This window comes from Corylus avellana, chromosome ca2 (assembly GCF_901000735.1).
Source record: "Corylus avellana chromosome ca2, CavTom2PMs-1.0".
Classification (NCBI taxonomy): Eukaryota; Viridiplantae; Streptophyta; class Magnoliopsida; order Fagales; family Betulaceae; genus Corylus; species Corylus avellana.
The window spans coordinates 35,573,134-35,588,259 of record NC_081542.1 but is presented as its reverse complement, the minus strand read 5'-3'; the positions used below and the strand labels follow the sequence as shown (position 1 = coordinate 35,588,259).

At 36.1% G+C, this 15,126-nt stretch overlaps 1 protein-coding gene across 1 annotated transcript; it reads right to left on the bottom strand.

Moving 5' to 3' along the window:
• Nucleotides 1-635: 635 nt before the first annotated feature.
• LOC132169666 (uncharacterized) lies at nt 636-2,318 on the bottom strand. Its single transcript, XM_059580662.1, has 7 exons — nt 2,145-2,318; nt 1,810-2,034; nt 1,523-1,711; nt 1,396-1,416; nt 1,147-1,248; nt 793-1,031; nt 636-663 (listed from the first exon to the last, which is right to left on the bottom strand). Exons 1-7 carry the CDS (start codon nt 2,316-2,318, stop codon nt 636-638), a joined length of 978 nt encoding a protein of 325 aa, XP_059436645.1.
• Nucleotides 2,319-15,126: the final 12,808 nt, after the last annotated feature.

The window sequence follows — 15,126 nt, the reverse complement described above, 5'->3', positions numbered from 1 at the left end:
ATTATTATATGATAATCGTTAGATCATATTATCATACTTAGGAATTAATCATATTATTATATATATGATAAATGTTAATTAGATCATATTATCATATTTAGGAATTATGATCATTATGACTAATATTGATCATATGGTCTTAGATCTTGGACAACATGATCTAATGATTCATATGTAACTAATGATAATACTAAGATGTAATGATTATATTCATATCATATAGTAATTATATCAATCATATAACATATGGCCTTATGAGATTCATATGATCATACTTAAGAATTTGGATAACTATGAGTCATAATGATCATACTTATCATAGATAATCTAATAAGTCATATGATATATGATATTATGAGGCATTAAAAATTTGAAATATTATCTTAAATTCCATTAAACACATTCCATTGAAAATTGCATTAACCAAATTCATATATCCCTAATTGAAAAACCCAATACAATATCTAGTTATAAAACAAAAACCAAAACCATAATATTGTTAGCCTCCAAGTCATGTCCAATGTAAATATAAAAAATATTACAATCTACTACATTTTGCATCATTTGGTCAAGTGGAATGAGTAAGATCTTTCATCATTGCCTAAAGTTTTCAATTAGGGGTCTCAACTCTACCCTCAATGCTGCTCTTTCTTGTGCATCTTCCTATATACAATAAACATTTAGAACATAGTTGACAAAACCAAATGAATGTAATACAACATAACATAATTTAGGAAATAGATGGATTATAATTTAATCTCTCGTTGTCACCTCAACTCTACTACCTCTAACCTTAGTGCCGTAAGTTCTTGTGCATCTTCTGATGTCGAAGCACTGGCAATAGATTGTGAACTACCATGACCCGGAAGGGATGAAGGGGTAATCCCTAGTCCAAACCCACACATGCAACCATGATGTTCCTTACCCAAAGATTTTGAGTAGGCATCATTATGATGGTACATCATGCTGCCTACTTGGGTACCCTTTTGCGAGTTTGGAGGCTCCTGCATTATGCTTTCCTCAATTTGAGACTATAACCAAGTGAAGCCATGAAATACTGTAGTAAGCACATTAAGCTTAGTGAATAAATAAATAAAATTTAAAATAATACTAGTTAATTAGCTAGTGGTATTAAATATTACTTACAACAATTCGTCTTGTCTCCTCGTTCACATGCATGCCATCATTATGCTTATGTGTGTCAACAATGATTGCGGGCCTGGTTGGTATAGCCCCAGCAGATTTCCTCTACACATTTCAATTTATCACGTTTGTAAGCAAAATCAACAACTTCAATTGTACTACTAACTAAAAACTAAGTATCATTTCGTTGGTGCGTCGAGCAAAGCTTTTTGGCCTTGATATGTGGTGGATTTCTTGCTTTGATCGGCTCACCTTAGCAACTTGCGCCTTCTCCTACGTTGTCAATATAATAGTGGCAAACATTTATAATTCTATAGTTGCTTATAAATTATTTTTATAAGTTTGGTACCTGAACTTTTCCATCTTTCTAGTAATTTACAAGATTCGCAAATTGCATGATGTTAATTTTGGTTGAGTCAGCACTCGCCACTATTTTTGCAGCAGTTAATGAATTGCTAAAGTGAGTAGTCTTCAATTCATTCCGATAGTCCCGCAATTGCTTTCCCATATTTTGCAATACCCACTTTTTGATTTTCGGGGCTTGGCGTTCTGGTATGAAGAACTTTTTCTACAATCAAATAAAAAAATTAATGATGTTATTGTTGCAATTTTTAAAATTATTACAAAATATATAGAAGACGTCAACATAAAATGGAATTTTCATACTTGTATTAAGTTCCACTCATCCGCCTTGTGTCTATTAGGAACTTTCTTCCAATTCGCAACATCTATAGACATAATGTTCTTATCCTTAACAAGTGTGCCAGCGAAAGTACTGAACCTCCCGCCTTGATCGCAAATTGGCTGACCCAAGGCATTAAATTCAATTATTACTTTTTCATCCTCCGATAAATTCCATATGTCTGGCATGCGGGTAACACCACGCCTTCTCTTGTTGCATGCAATGTGTAGAAAATAAAATTAATGTTAAGAGTTTGAAAAATATATTTCAATTAATTTTAAAAATGCAACAATATGTTACACATACCGCCAGTGTCTACCTCCCCAGGTGTGGGAATTGTCTGTTCAGGATCCTCATTAGGGAGAAAAACCCCTAAATCATCATTGCTAGTAGCTCCTTGGAGTGAAGGTCCATCGCCTATGGAATCATGTTGTGTAGGGGCCTCCATAGGCTGCACAGATCGGGTAGTCCTCAATCGTTTGTTCGGGGCCATATGCCTACACCAATCAACATCATATCAGACTAATAGCACCAAAGTATGTAATAATCACAAAAAATCATTAGCAATCATGTGAACACTTACATCCACACTCTTGCATGGACAAATGAACATTTCAAAAGTGAATACATAACGATGACTATGTTAAGTCATCCTGACTTTCATCATGATGAATTTCATCTCTCAAATCCTCAGGGGTATCAAGTGTTATTCCTTCTATGCCATTTCGATCATATACAAGATTATCAATGGCATCCTCAAGTACTCCCTCAATGTTAAGGTTGGAAGATTCATTATCATTATAGTCATCCACATCATTTTCATCCACGTGCCCTTCACCAACGTCAAATACGTCTCTTGGTTTTGTCTTCACAACAACAACCCAATTCGGGTTTCTTTCATTAGCAACATAATATACTTGAGAAACTTGGGAAGACAATACGAATGGATCATCAGTAATCCGTTCCCCAGTGTGTATTAGACGCGAAAAATTCACAAGGCTATAGCCAAAGTCATCAATCTTGTAATCCCTGCTCTGAGCAATGTTTGCCCAATCACACTTGAATAGTACATATCATGATCCATCATAATATTGAACCTCAATGATGCGTGTTAGCTGGCCGTAGTATGCAGTGTCATCTTTAAATACACAAACTCCACCATTTTGTGTTGATTTGCCATTTTCATAATCTTTAATGCGAAACAGCACGCCATTCACAACATATCGCTTAAATTTTTGGGCCACTTTTATAGGACCTATGGAATGAGATGCAATTTTACCATCAATTTCATTTCTTCGAAAGTCACCCATGTTTTGAACCTGATATTTGCACATTGTTATTTGCGATTAGTATAACAGCTAAGTGTGTAATCTCGCAATATTAGTTATTTGACTTAAAAATAACACTTACATAGCCTCGGAACCAATCACAAAATTGATCTCTGTGCAACTTATCTAATTCATTTGTCATTCGTCGATTCCTACAATTTCTCATCTTTAGCTCCTCCTTGTGCATCCTATATTTGTGGGTGGCACCACAAATTCATGTTACGATTACTTTTTCAAAATGTAATGAATTTCTAAGTGTACAAATTAAAAATGAAACTCACATGTGGAATGAAATGAAATCATCAGAGTTGAAGAGTATATATCGATGTGCCTGAGCCAATGATTTTTCATCAAGATTGAAACTCTTGACCTCTCCTCTAGCATCGTCATGATTTCTAATGGGTCTATTGAATACCGTTCGCGATGATTCCAAATAGCGCGAACAAAACGTCAATAATTCCTCTACTATGTACCCTTCAGCAATACAACCTTTAGGTGACGCTTTATTGCGTATATAACCCTTATATCGATGTAAGCACCTATATTAAATAAAGTATATAAGTATCATGTCAAATAAGAACAAAATAATACTATTTTGCAATATAATAATTTCATACCTTTCAAAGACCTATATCCACCGATAGTGAATGGGTCCACCTAGCCTACATTCAGTAGCCAAATGTACGAGAAGGTGTACCATCACTGTGAAAAATCTTGGTGGAAAGACCATTTCCAATTGGCACAGTATGTAAGGGATTCGAGACTCAAGTCGATCCAAATCTTCCAATTTTAGGGTTTTGGAACAAATATCTTTAAGGTAACCAGACAACTCAATTAAAGGTTTCACAACCTTATTCGGTAAGGATCTGCGCAAAGCAATTGGTATAATTTGTTGCATTAGAATATGGCTATCATGACTCTTCAAACCTACAATACTACATTCTTTAACTCTGATACAACGTGACACGTTTGAAGCATGTCCATCAAGCATTTTTACATTCTGTATAACTTTTAAGAAGTCCGTTTTCGCCTTCTTAGTCATTGTGAAACAGGCTGTGGGCAAATACGTTTTGTTTGCACCTTTAGGAATTGAGTGAAGTAGGAATTGTTTGCACCTTTATGTTAAATTGTTAATGACAACAGTAGGAATTTACAAATATAATATGTTAGTCATATAGTTAATTAAATCGTATATGATATTACAGAAGAAGATCAGAGCAAGATATTGATTTGATTTAGGAGTACTGTTGATTTGCAAATATTTTCTAATATTTAGATCGTTTAGTTGAACTTAATTTTCAGGACGTTGATTTGCATAGATAGATATTAGTTGAACCCACTATCTTTTATTTTTATTTTTTTGAATTCTTCTTTTCTTTTTTCTTAATTGAGAATTAATATTATATTAAATTGTTAATCATATGCAATTGTAGGATTGTAGGAACTTACAAATATAATAGATTAGTCATATAATTATTTAAATCATATATGATAATTGATCGAAATTTAAGGAGAAAATCACGACCTTTGATTAATTTACGAAATTGAAACGCAACTGTGCAATATATTCTTCTCACAACATTTTCCCATATATATATATATATATATAAAATAAAATAAAAAGATCGTGTTTAAGCCTTTTCATAGTGGGCAAGGCTTAGGTGCCGTTCAAAATGATTGTGTTTTGGTCAATAAAAAAAATAATTTTTTACATTAAATATTAAAATAATTAATAATTAAAAAATAAAAATATTAAAAAACTAAAACTATTAAAAAATTAAAACAAAGAAAAGGAAAATCAAAATCAAAATCAAGGGGTGGCCTTGGGCCAAAATAGGGTGGCCGAACCACACCATTTTGGCCATGCCTGGGGTGGTCCGGCCACCCCAAGAGCCAAAAGAAAAAAAAAGAAAGAAAACAAAAAGGTTTGGTTTTGGGGGTGGTTGGCCTCCGCCCACCGTCTAATTCCTTTTCTCCTTTTCCCAATTTTTTTCATCTCTTCTGTTTCATTTCTTGACTTTCTTCTCCTTCTCTTTTCTTTATTGAATCCCCCTCTCCTTAGCAGATTTCATAAACACAGAGAGAGTAGAGGGAGAGGGTTGATCTGAGACAGAAATTGAGGGAGAGGGCGAGAAAGAGAGAGAGATGGGAGAGTCAAAGTTCACTGATCGAGATAGAAATTGAGGGAGGGCGAGAAAGAGAGAGATGGGAGAGTCAGACACAGTTTTTTAATATTTTTATTTAAGCATTATTGATTATTTTAATAATTAATGTAAAAGGTTATTTCTTTTATAAACCAAAACGCGGTCGTGTGCGGTAGTTTAAGCCCTGCCCTTTCATAGTCTGCAGAATTACAAAAAATAAAAATAAAATAATAACAATGCTTGCCAGCTGTTAAGCATTATACCAATAATGCTTGCCAGTTGATTTCATCCACCATGCAATTAGCTCCACGTGTCCAACTTGATTGAATAACTGCAGACCTATTTTCACTCTTCCTTCCTTCGAAACCAGACTTCCTTTTCCTTAATTCCTTTCTCTTTTCACAAACCAGACTTCCTTCCTTCCTTTCTATTTTTGCAAACCAGACGTCGATCTCCTCCTTCTTCCTTTCTTCTCTCCCTAGTTCTATCACTTAGCTAGTTAGGCTTAACATCCTCAGATTAAACCCTACCAAAGAAACGCCTTACCCCAAAATGGACGGCGCAAGCGTTTTTTTGGCAAACGCGGACCCAATGACAGCGTTTCATCTAAAAACCCCGCCATTGCTGACCCATTAGACGGCGTTTTATCTATAAACACCGCCATTGCTGGCGGCCGCACAAAATGCCGGAATTGGAAACGTTGGGAGAATCTATTTTTTTTTTTTTTTTTTTTGTAGTGTTTATTGAAAAACATGTAATGATTTCACGTAAAATGACATATTTGGTGGGACTGATAATGATTTTTTTAGCCTATACTAAAAAAAATATTACATGTCCTTTATTGTCATTTTTGCAACTAAAAACACTTTTTAAATTTTGTTACCAAACATCAGTAATATCAAAAAAACATTTAAGACATGCAGGCCTTGTTTGGCAAGCCCATTTTTTGGATTTGTTTTGGGTTTTTTTAAAAAACCCATGCGAAATCGTGTTTAGCCCATTTGTCACAAAACCCAAGTGGAGTTTGATTCTGAAATGTGATCCAAGTCGAAAATCATGTTTGCCCAGTTCGCACACCCGAACCCCTATGAAAATCGACAGGCCCTGATTTTAAGGCCAAGTATTGAAGCTGGAATGAGGCTCAGATCCACTGGGTAATTAATGCCCACCCAACTAACCCCCACCCACTGCAATAGATTTTTTCTTGTTTATTAATTGACATGAGGAATTGAGGATCACAAAATCAACTGAAGTCAGTCGGCCTCGATAACCCTGCAGCAAGGAAATTGAAATCGTCTGCACCCAGACTTGCGCTCAACTCGCCTTGGGAAAAGAGACGCATTCACCACAAATGCTTGAATTAATCCTAACCATCAATCTTGTTGTTGGGTAATTCTATAGCTGACATGTGGCAGCTCTCTATGAACTCATCCCATGCAGAGACACAGCAAAACAAATGACAATGCTTTCTTGGGTTTATAATAAGGAATAAAATCATTTGTACAGATTTCCAACGGCTACAAAGCACGTGATCCTTCTGTTCTCCATGCGTTGGCTGCCGCAAAAGCTCATGAATGAGAAGAAAAGCGACAGTGAAGCGGGAGAGTTCCAACGTGCATCGAGGAGCGTCCGATTGAGATTGAAAACTCATCACACCGTCCGTTTTCTGCGTAGAGGATTTCAAGATGGAATCGCATGCATGTTAAAGGGTTGCAGTTGCTGACCATTAACTCGCTGGATGGACGCCACCTCACCAATAAAGTATAATTTTGTCTATAATGAACGTTTAGATCTATCCACGTAGACGGTTGCCATGCACCTACACCACACCGAATCAAACTCTTAAGATTAGAACATTGCGAACCGCGTCTGATGTCGGTGGCCTTTCCTTCATTGTTTTTAACAAGCGTGGACCGTCCATGGTTACTGTTAGCACAATGTGTCACTTCCATTACCGTTGATTTGGTATGGTTTGATATCAATGTTTTGCAATGAATTTCCCACTGCCATAGTTACACCCGTCTTCTCCATCACGAAGCCCAGCGTCTCTGCAATCCGTATGCCCTCAACTCCTTCAACCCCGAGCCGCGCGCTAATGGATTCTTCATCAATACCTGGTACACATCCCCTGGAGCTGAGCTGATATGTGAATAGTTACCACTCCTTCATATATCTTCCCTCACAAAGACATGCAGAAGCCCATCTTCATAGACCTTTCTTCAGAGGGGTCTGTGGAATCCTGCGATATTTACTCCATTACAACTATTCCGCAATCACCTCGTACGCAACGGCGACCCTGTATCATTTCGGCATCTACGGACACGGGCTCCCCTTCGAAGACACGGTTTTGGAAGGTTATAATCGCACTCCCTCTCAATTTCTATGTTCTTTTCTCGTCCAATTTGTTTAGTTTTTATCCCATTTCAAACCCACAGTGACCTATATTTCTGCAAGCGTATTGGACAAGGAGTAGCAAGCGATCGCGGGATCCAGAGTCACCCATCTCCTACAAAAGGCGTAAGGTATGCCTCAAGCCTGCTATTGAGTTTTTTTTTTGTTGTTTAGCAGTGAAACACAATTCTTCATAACATGTAGACATGAAGATTTTTTTTTTTTTACGTTGGTATATTTCTGCATAGATGGAACCCGCTGAAGGCGAGGACCCATCACTTTGGTCTCCTGAGTTTGAACGTATGTTTGTGCAAATGTTGGTTGAGTTGGTCAATACGGGGAGAATAGTTAATGGGTCAGTTCATTTGAACTTGTGGTCGCCTATAGCTTCCCAGCTTTCTACCATGACCGGTCGGACCTACACTGCCGTCCAGTGTCGGACTAAATTTTCCAGACTTAGGATGAACCATCGTGACTTCTCCGACCTCCTCCAGCACAGAACTGGATTTGGTTGGGACCCAATATCAAACACAGTCCAGGGGACGGAGACCCAGTGGCAGCAGTATCTTAGGGTAAAGTTCGGTAAACCCTTCCCTACTTTTAGCAGTTCCCACTCTCTAATTTTAGGTCACACACAAACATTTTTATTTTTTATTTTTTCGTGTCTGTCCTAGATCAAGCCGAAGGCTAGTCGTTTCCGAAGGAAGGGCTGTCCAAACTACGAAATGTTGGGTATACTCTTCAATGGCTCAACAGCCACTGGGGTCCTCCGCCATTCATCCGCTAGGACACCACCGAGTAGTGACGAAGAGGACGAGTTGAATGAGAAACTCTTGCGGTTTGGAATGCATGTTAGTCAAGGAACCAGTGCAGCTGATGATAACAATGTGAGTGGAGATGGTCTTGGTTCTGTGGGTGGTTCGAGTCAGGGGAGTGGCCAACCTCTTCCTCAAAATAGGGGTATAGTCATTGGGGTTAACAGACGTGGTAAGCGTCCAATTGACAATTCTGGGCCTAGCACAGAAAACAACAAGAGGAAAGGTAAGGGTATATCTCACTTAGACTCTCTTCGAAGTGATGCATTAAAAGAGTTTACTGAGGTTAGCCGTTTGAAGAAAGAAATCTTGTTACAAGATCAACTGCGAATGAGTAGTGGGGAAGGTAGTGCAGGTGCTGGAGGTAGTGGTGCATCATTTTCCAATGCCATGAGTAGGGCCATTGGCATGTTGGATGAGATTGCCCCCAACTTAGATGATGATAGGTATTTTAGGGCATTTGAGCTCTTTAGGGATGAGAATGTCCGCAATGGTTTTATTGCGCTACCTCCAGAAAGGAAGAAGTCCTGGATTGAGAAGCTGTAACTATGTTGTTGCACTTGTGGTTTTAGTTTGTATGCATGCTGACTGCTATGTCCAGGGTTGGACCGTTTCTAATGCTACTTGTGGCATTATTTGTTTTTTCAGCATGTTGGTATGGGTTTGTCGGCTTCTTTAATGTTGTTATGTCCTACTTCCAAGAACAATTGGCATGTAATATTTGTGCCACTGGCACCTTTTTATATTTGCTTGAACAATTGGCATGTAATATTTGTGCCACTAATGTGACATGTTTGATTTATCTTCTATACCTGCTTCTTGTTTATCTCATGGTTTATCCTCAACTTCCTGGATTTGTTATGGTTTGCTAGTTTATCTGGTTAGAAATCCTATGATTAATGTTAATACTTGTACCCTTCCATCTTCTAGTACATTGCATTAACATTAGAATGAATATTGTCATCTGGTGATAGTTATTTTATCCCTTGTATCTCGATTTCTAGACTTAGTTAGTTTATGCTTAAAACAATATAAGAGTTAAACACAAATTAGGAATAGGTCAAGTTCATAGGAATTATGTATGTTTAACAATATAAGAGCTAAACACAAATTACCACCCAATAGTTGAAGTTCATAGGAATAGGAAAATATACTTCACTTTGTGCTTAAATTTCCCATTTTATTTTACCCCATTGTAATATAATTTCCAGAGATTCATTTTTTATGCTTAAAACAATATAAGAGTTAGATTAAAATCTGGATCCAAAATCTGGCTGAGTGTATATATGTTAAAATATCATAATTTTTATAGAAATTCTTTAAAATAGAAAAAATGAATCACCTGTTACGTCTTTTTGAAAGAAAAAAAAAGAAAAGAAAAATCCTATGATTAATGTTCATACTTGTACCCTTCTATCTTCTAGTACATTGCATTAACATTAGAATGAATATTGTAATCTGGTGATAATTATTTTATCCCTTGTATCTCAATTTCTAGACTTACTTAGTTTATGCCTAAAACAATATAAGAGTTAAACACAAATTAGGAATAGGTCAAGTTCATAGGAATTATGTATGCTTAACAATATAAGAGCTAAACACAAATTACCACCCAATAGTTGAAGTTCATAGGAATAGGAAAATATACTTCACTTTGTGTTTAAATTTCCCATTTTATTTTACCCCATTGTAATACAATTTCCAGAGTGAGTTATTTTATGCTTAAAACAATATAAGAGTTAGATTAAAATCTGGATCCAAAATCTGGCTGAGTGTATATATGTTAAAATATCATAATTTTTATAGAAATTCTTTAAAATAGAAAAAATGAATCACCTGTTACGTCTTTTTGAAAGAAAAAAAGAAAAAAGAAAAATCCTATGATTAATGTTCATACTTGTACCCTTCTATCTTCTAGTACATTGCATTAACATTAGAATGAATATTGTAATCTGGTGATAATTATTTTATCCCTTGTATCTCAATTCCTAGACTTAGTTAGTTTATGCCTAAAACAATATAAGAGTTAAACACAAATTAGGAATAGGTCAAGTTCATAGGAATTATGTATGTTTAACAATATAAGAGCTAAACACAAATTACCACCCAATAGTTGAAGTTCATAGGAATAGGAAAATATACTTCACTTTGTGTTTAAATTTCCCATTTTATTTTACCCCATTGTATCTCAATTTCCAGAGTGAGTTATTTTATGCTTAAAACAATATAAGCGTTAGATTAAAATCTGGATCCAAAATATGGCTGAGTGTATATATGTTAAAATATCTTAAATTTTATAGAAATTCTTAAAAATAGAAAATAAGAAAGATCTGCTACCTACTTTTTTTTCAAAAAAAAAGTAAAAAAAATTGTGATTTTTTTAATATTTGTGATCGACAATATATAATAAAAGGAATGCAAAACACTTTAAAAAATTTAGTTAATTAACACTTACTGAATGTCCAAGTACCAAAATTAATATAAATATGTGGTTTTATTTTAAGAGCTTTTGATTGTAATTGTTTTGAGTTTCAGTCTGCAATAGATTTTGTTATATGCTTCTATTTTAGCAGGTAGATATGTTAAATTACCACACAATTGTTGAAGTTCATAGGACTAGGAAAAGTATACTTCACTTTCTGTTTAAATTGCCTACTTAACAAGATGGGAAAAAAAATTATCATCTAAAACCTAAAGCCCAACACGTGTTAATAGCATGTTAAATCAAATGTTCACAAAAAAAAAGGAACAAGAACAAAAAGTGAACGATTAAATTTGCACTACAAAACCTAATTCCAAAATTTTTTTTTTTTTTGATTTATTTAATTGTTGTAATTACCTTAACTCGTGTTAAAATGAGAATAGTTAAGACATTGTACAAAATGGGTATTATGATCAACACCAACATTGAATAATCAATACTTACACCGATCATTTGACGAGCATACAACTGTTTTGTCTAAGAATTAGGTTGAAGAATATTTTTTTATGCATGAAGTAATGTCTTGTTATATATTAATTTATTCATAAAATAATGACTTATTATATATTTTTCATAAATTAATGTTACAAGTCACATTATGACTTACTACATATTATTATTAAATAATTTAATTTAATTGTGGCTCACTTGATAGATATAACAGTACCGACTAACACAAATCCATGACATAGCACCAATCAAAAGGGAACACCGATCGTTTGTTGTATTTGAAAGAACAATACTTGCACTAATAAATTATTCTATCTCCTTACTGTGCAGAGGGGAAAAAAAAAAAACAAAATATCGAGATAACAACAATATTTTGATGGCAAAATATTTGGTAATGACCATGTAATTACAATCATTTGTGTTTGACATTGCCATTTTATACATTTTCCAAACAGGATGAACCCAAATGTCCCCAATTTTGTTTTCTATGGTGCTGCTGACCATGTCATGGATGACGATGACTGGTTTGAGGAGATGTTCTTGAATTTGCTTCACATTGAGTCCTTGTTTGATGAAGAAAACGAAGTGGACAGGATACCCCAGCGCACGTCAGCCCTCACGGGTGCTGCATTCGTGCATGAGGTATTACATGGGCATCCGGGCACTTGCTACGAGCTATTTCGCATGAAAAGAGATACTTTTGTCTCCTTAGCAGATGTCCTTAGGTCGAACTACATACAAGATACTCGCAGCGTTAGTGTGGAAGAATCGCTAGCCATATTTTGCTTGATAGTTGGGCACCGCCAAGGGATGAGGGTTGCGGCGGATAGGTTCCAACACTCCACCGAGACTATTTCACGTCATTTCAAGTGTGTCATGAGAGCTTTATGCAACCTAGGCAAGAGCATTATAAGACCTAGGAATGTTGACGGTGTGCACCTATACATCCAAGAAAATTCGAAATATTACCCCTGGTTTCAGGTATGAAACAATAGTAATATGTAATTTCAATTATATGCTTGTCTTTGGGGCCATACTTTATCATTACACTGATTGACAATTACTGGTATGGTAGAATTGTGTTGGAGCTATTGATGGCACCCATATCAAAGCGTGGGTCCCGGCGCAGAAACAAAATGCCTTCAGGGGGAGGAAGGGGGTCGTGTCTCAAAATGTGGTGTGCGCATGTGACTTCGACATGATGTTCACATTCGTGTATTCCGGGTGGGAGGGAACCGCTAATGACTCGAGGGTCTTCTTCGATGCTATAACGAGACCTGAAAATGAATTTCCAATAGCGCCTGAAGGTGAATATTCTTCACTACACGAACCAACTCTATTAACTATGTTTATGTTTTAAACTTTGGTCTCAATCATGACACGTTCTGCATGGTAATTTTCAGATCACTACTACTTGGTTGATTCGGGGTTTCCATGCTATATGGGTTACCTCCCACCCTACCGTGGGGAGAGATATCACTTACAAGATTTCCGTAGTGGTGGAGACCCGCAGGGGTTCAAGGAATTGTTCAACTACCGTCATTCCTCACTCCGTATGGTGATTGAACGATGCTTTGGAGTGTTGAAAACACGCTTCCATGTTTTGAACGGCATGCCTAAGTACAAAGTTTGTCGCCAGCCCCTTGTAGTCAATGCATGCTGCACACTACACAACTTCATCCGACAAGCTGACCGGAATGATATGTTCTTTGAACATGCCCCTCCTGTGATTCTTGGCGATGGTGCTGATTACCCCAACCACTATGACTTCTCTGATGATTCTGCTTTGACCATGGCAAACACTAGGGACCAGATTGCGCAGTTGATGTGGGATAATAGGGCTGGGCCTAGTTGACGTGGTGTTGGGTTTTGCAATGGAACTATGGTGATATAGTTCATGTTTTGTTACGGTACCTGCAGTACCGTTTATTAGTTTATGGTATGTGTTGTGTCATGGGACTATTTTTTTGTATGGCTCACCATTATAGCACATTTACTTGTGCTTGACTACTTTTGTGTGTGCCAACATGCTCACTATGGATGGTATGGTGTGTGCGACAAGTGTGATGTGAACATGCAATGTATAGGCTTGTCGATAGTGGATTCGTATTATATCTATGTTATTTTGGTACTTGCTATGTATAATTATGTCGGATGTGGACTCATATATGCTATGTCATTTTGGTGATTGCTATGTATAATTATCAAAACTTGTGGTCTCATACCTATATCTATGCCATTTTAATAATTGTTCTCGTATTGCGCAATCTGGTCGTACTCCTTATATTGTACATGTATGTCATTTTGGTTGGCTTTATGAATGTGTTAAATAAATTAGTTATGGAGCTTGAGATGCAATCTCCATGTGGTGCTGGACCGATGAAACTACTCGTTTCTAGGACCGACAAAAACTACATGAGGCGATTTTACAAGTGTCCTCTTTACAAGGTATGCAATGTTTTTGCTTCAACTATTAATATGCTTATATTTATTTTTTTAATACATTGGTATTATATCCATGCTCAATTGGTGTTCTTGCAGAATCATCGAGGTAGTTTCCATTGGGAAGATGAGCTACTACAAAATTTGCCGCCACCCACGTCCCAGCAAGGGCGAGTAGATTGGGAAGATGAGTTGGAAAATGTATTAACACCGTCGGCTGATGTCTTAGAAGAGGGTGAACATGGTAATAGCGGTGCATTGGGCAACCAGTGGCTCAATACTGCAGTACGATGCTGTGTTGGTTCGATCTTGTGCTGTTTATGTTGCCTAGGAGTACTCCTAATATTAGTGCTCTTATTTGCTTGAAGTGCGTTTTGGTGGCATTGCATTAATGGGAACTGGTTGTTGCTAGTCTTTTGCTGTTAAACTTATATGTCTTTCGCTGTTAAATTTGCTGGAAGGATAATTTCTTTTTTTTTGGTAATTGATCTCTTTTTAGTAGGATCACGGTAATGCATGGTTTGATATTATATGTAGCTCGGGCGCACCATTGTTTGAAAATCTATTGAAGATGGTTGCCTATTTGTTGTATTATGTGTATATCTATTTCCACAATGTTAGCTCCTTAACGAAAAAATAAGGGGAATGGTTTTTGACCGTTAGTGTAATGTGTAGTGGGAGTCACCATGACCAAGCGCATTGTAAACTTATTTTTACTTAGAAATATTAAACAGAATAATTTACAAAATCATAAAATTTGGATTTGAAAAAGGGAAAAAAAAAAAAAAAAGTGCTTGCCAAACAAGGAAGGGACCACCCCTTTGTTTTTATTTGGCTGTTTTTATAATTTAATTTTTAATTGTAATTGAAATGTGTCTCAATATGATTGATGTAGTTGTGCTACAATTGGTTTTTTTTTTTTTTGGTTGATTTTTTTTGTTTTCATTAAGCTTGCATGTAGATTTGAAAAAAATAATAATAACCATGACATTACGCCAAGCAATATGAGACATAGAAGTTTCAGATTCAATACTGAATTTATAAAAAATCAACCAACATATCAAGTTGAACAATATAATGAGGGAGGAATTATTTATTTATTTAAAATATAAGATTATGAGTTTACACATTTTCCTGCTTTTGCGGATTGTCAAGATCATCAATCAATAAAGCATTGAAGAATGTGATGAGTTTACACCAATTTGGAGAATATCAAAACCTGACGGAAGTGGAAGCTTTGACCAAATGG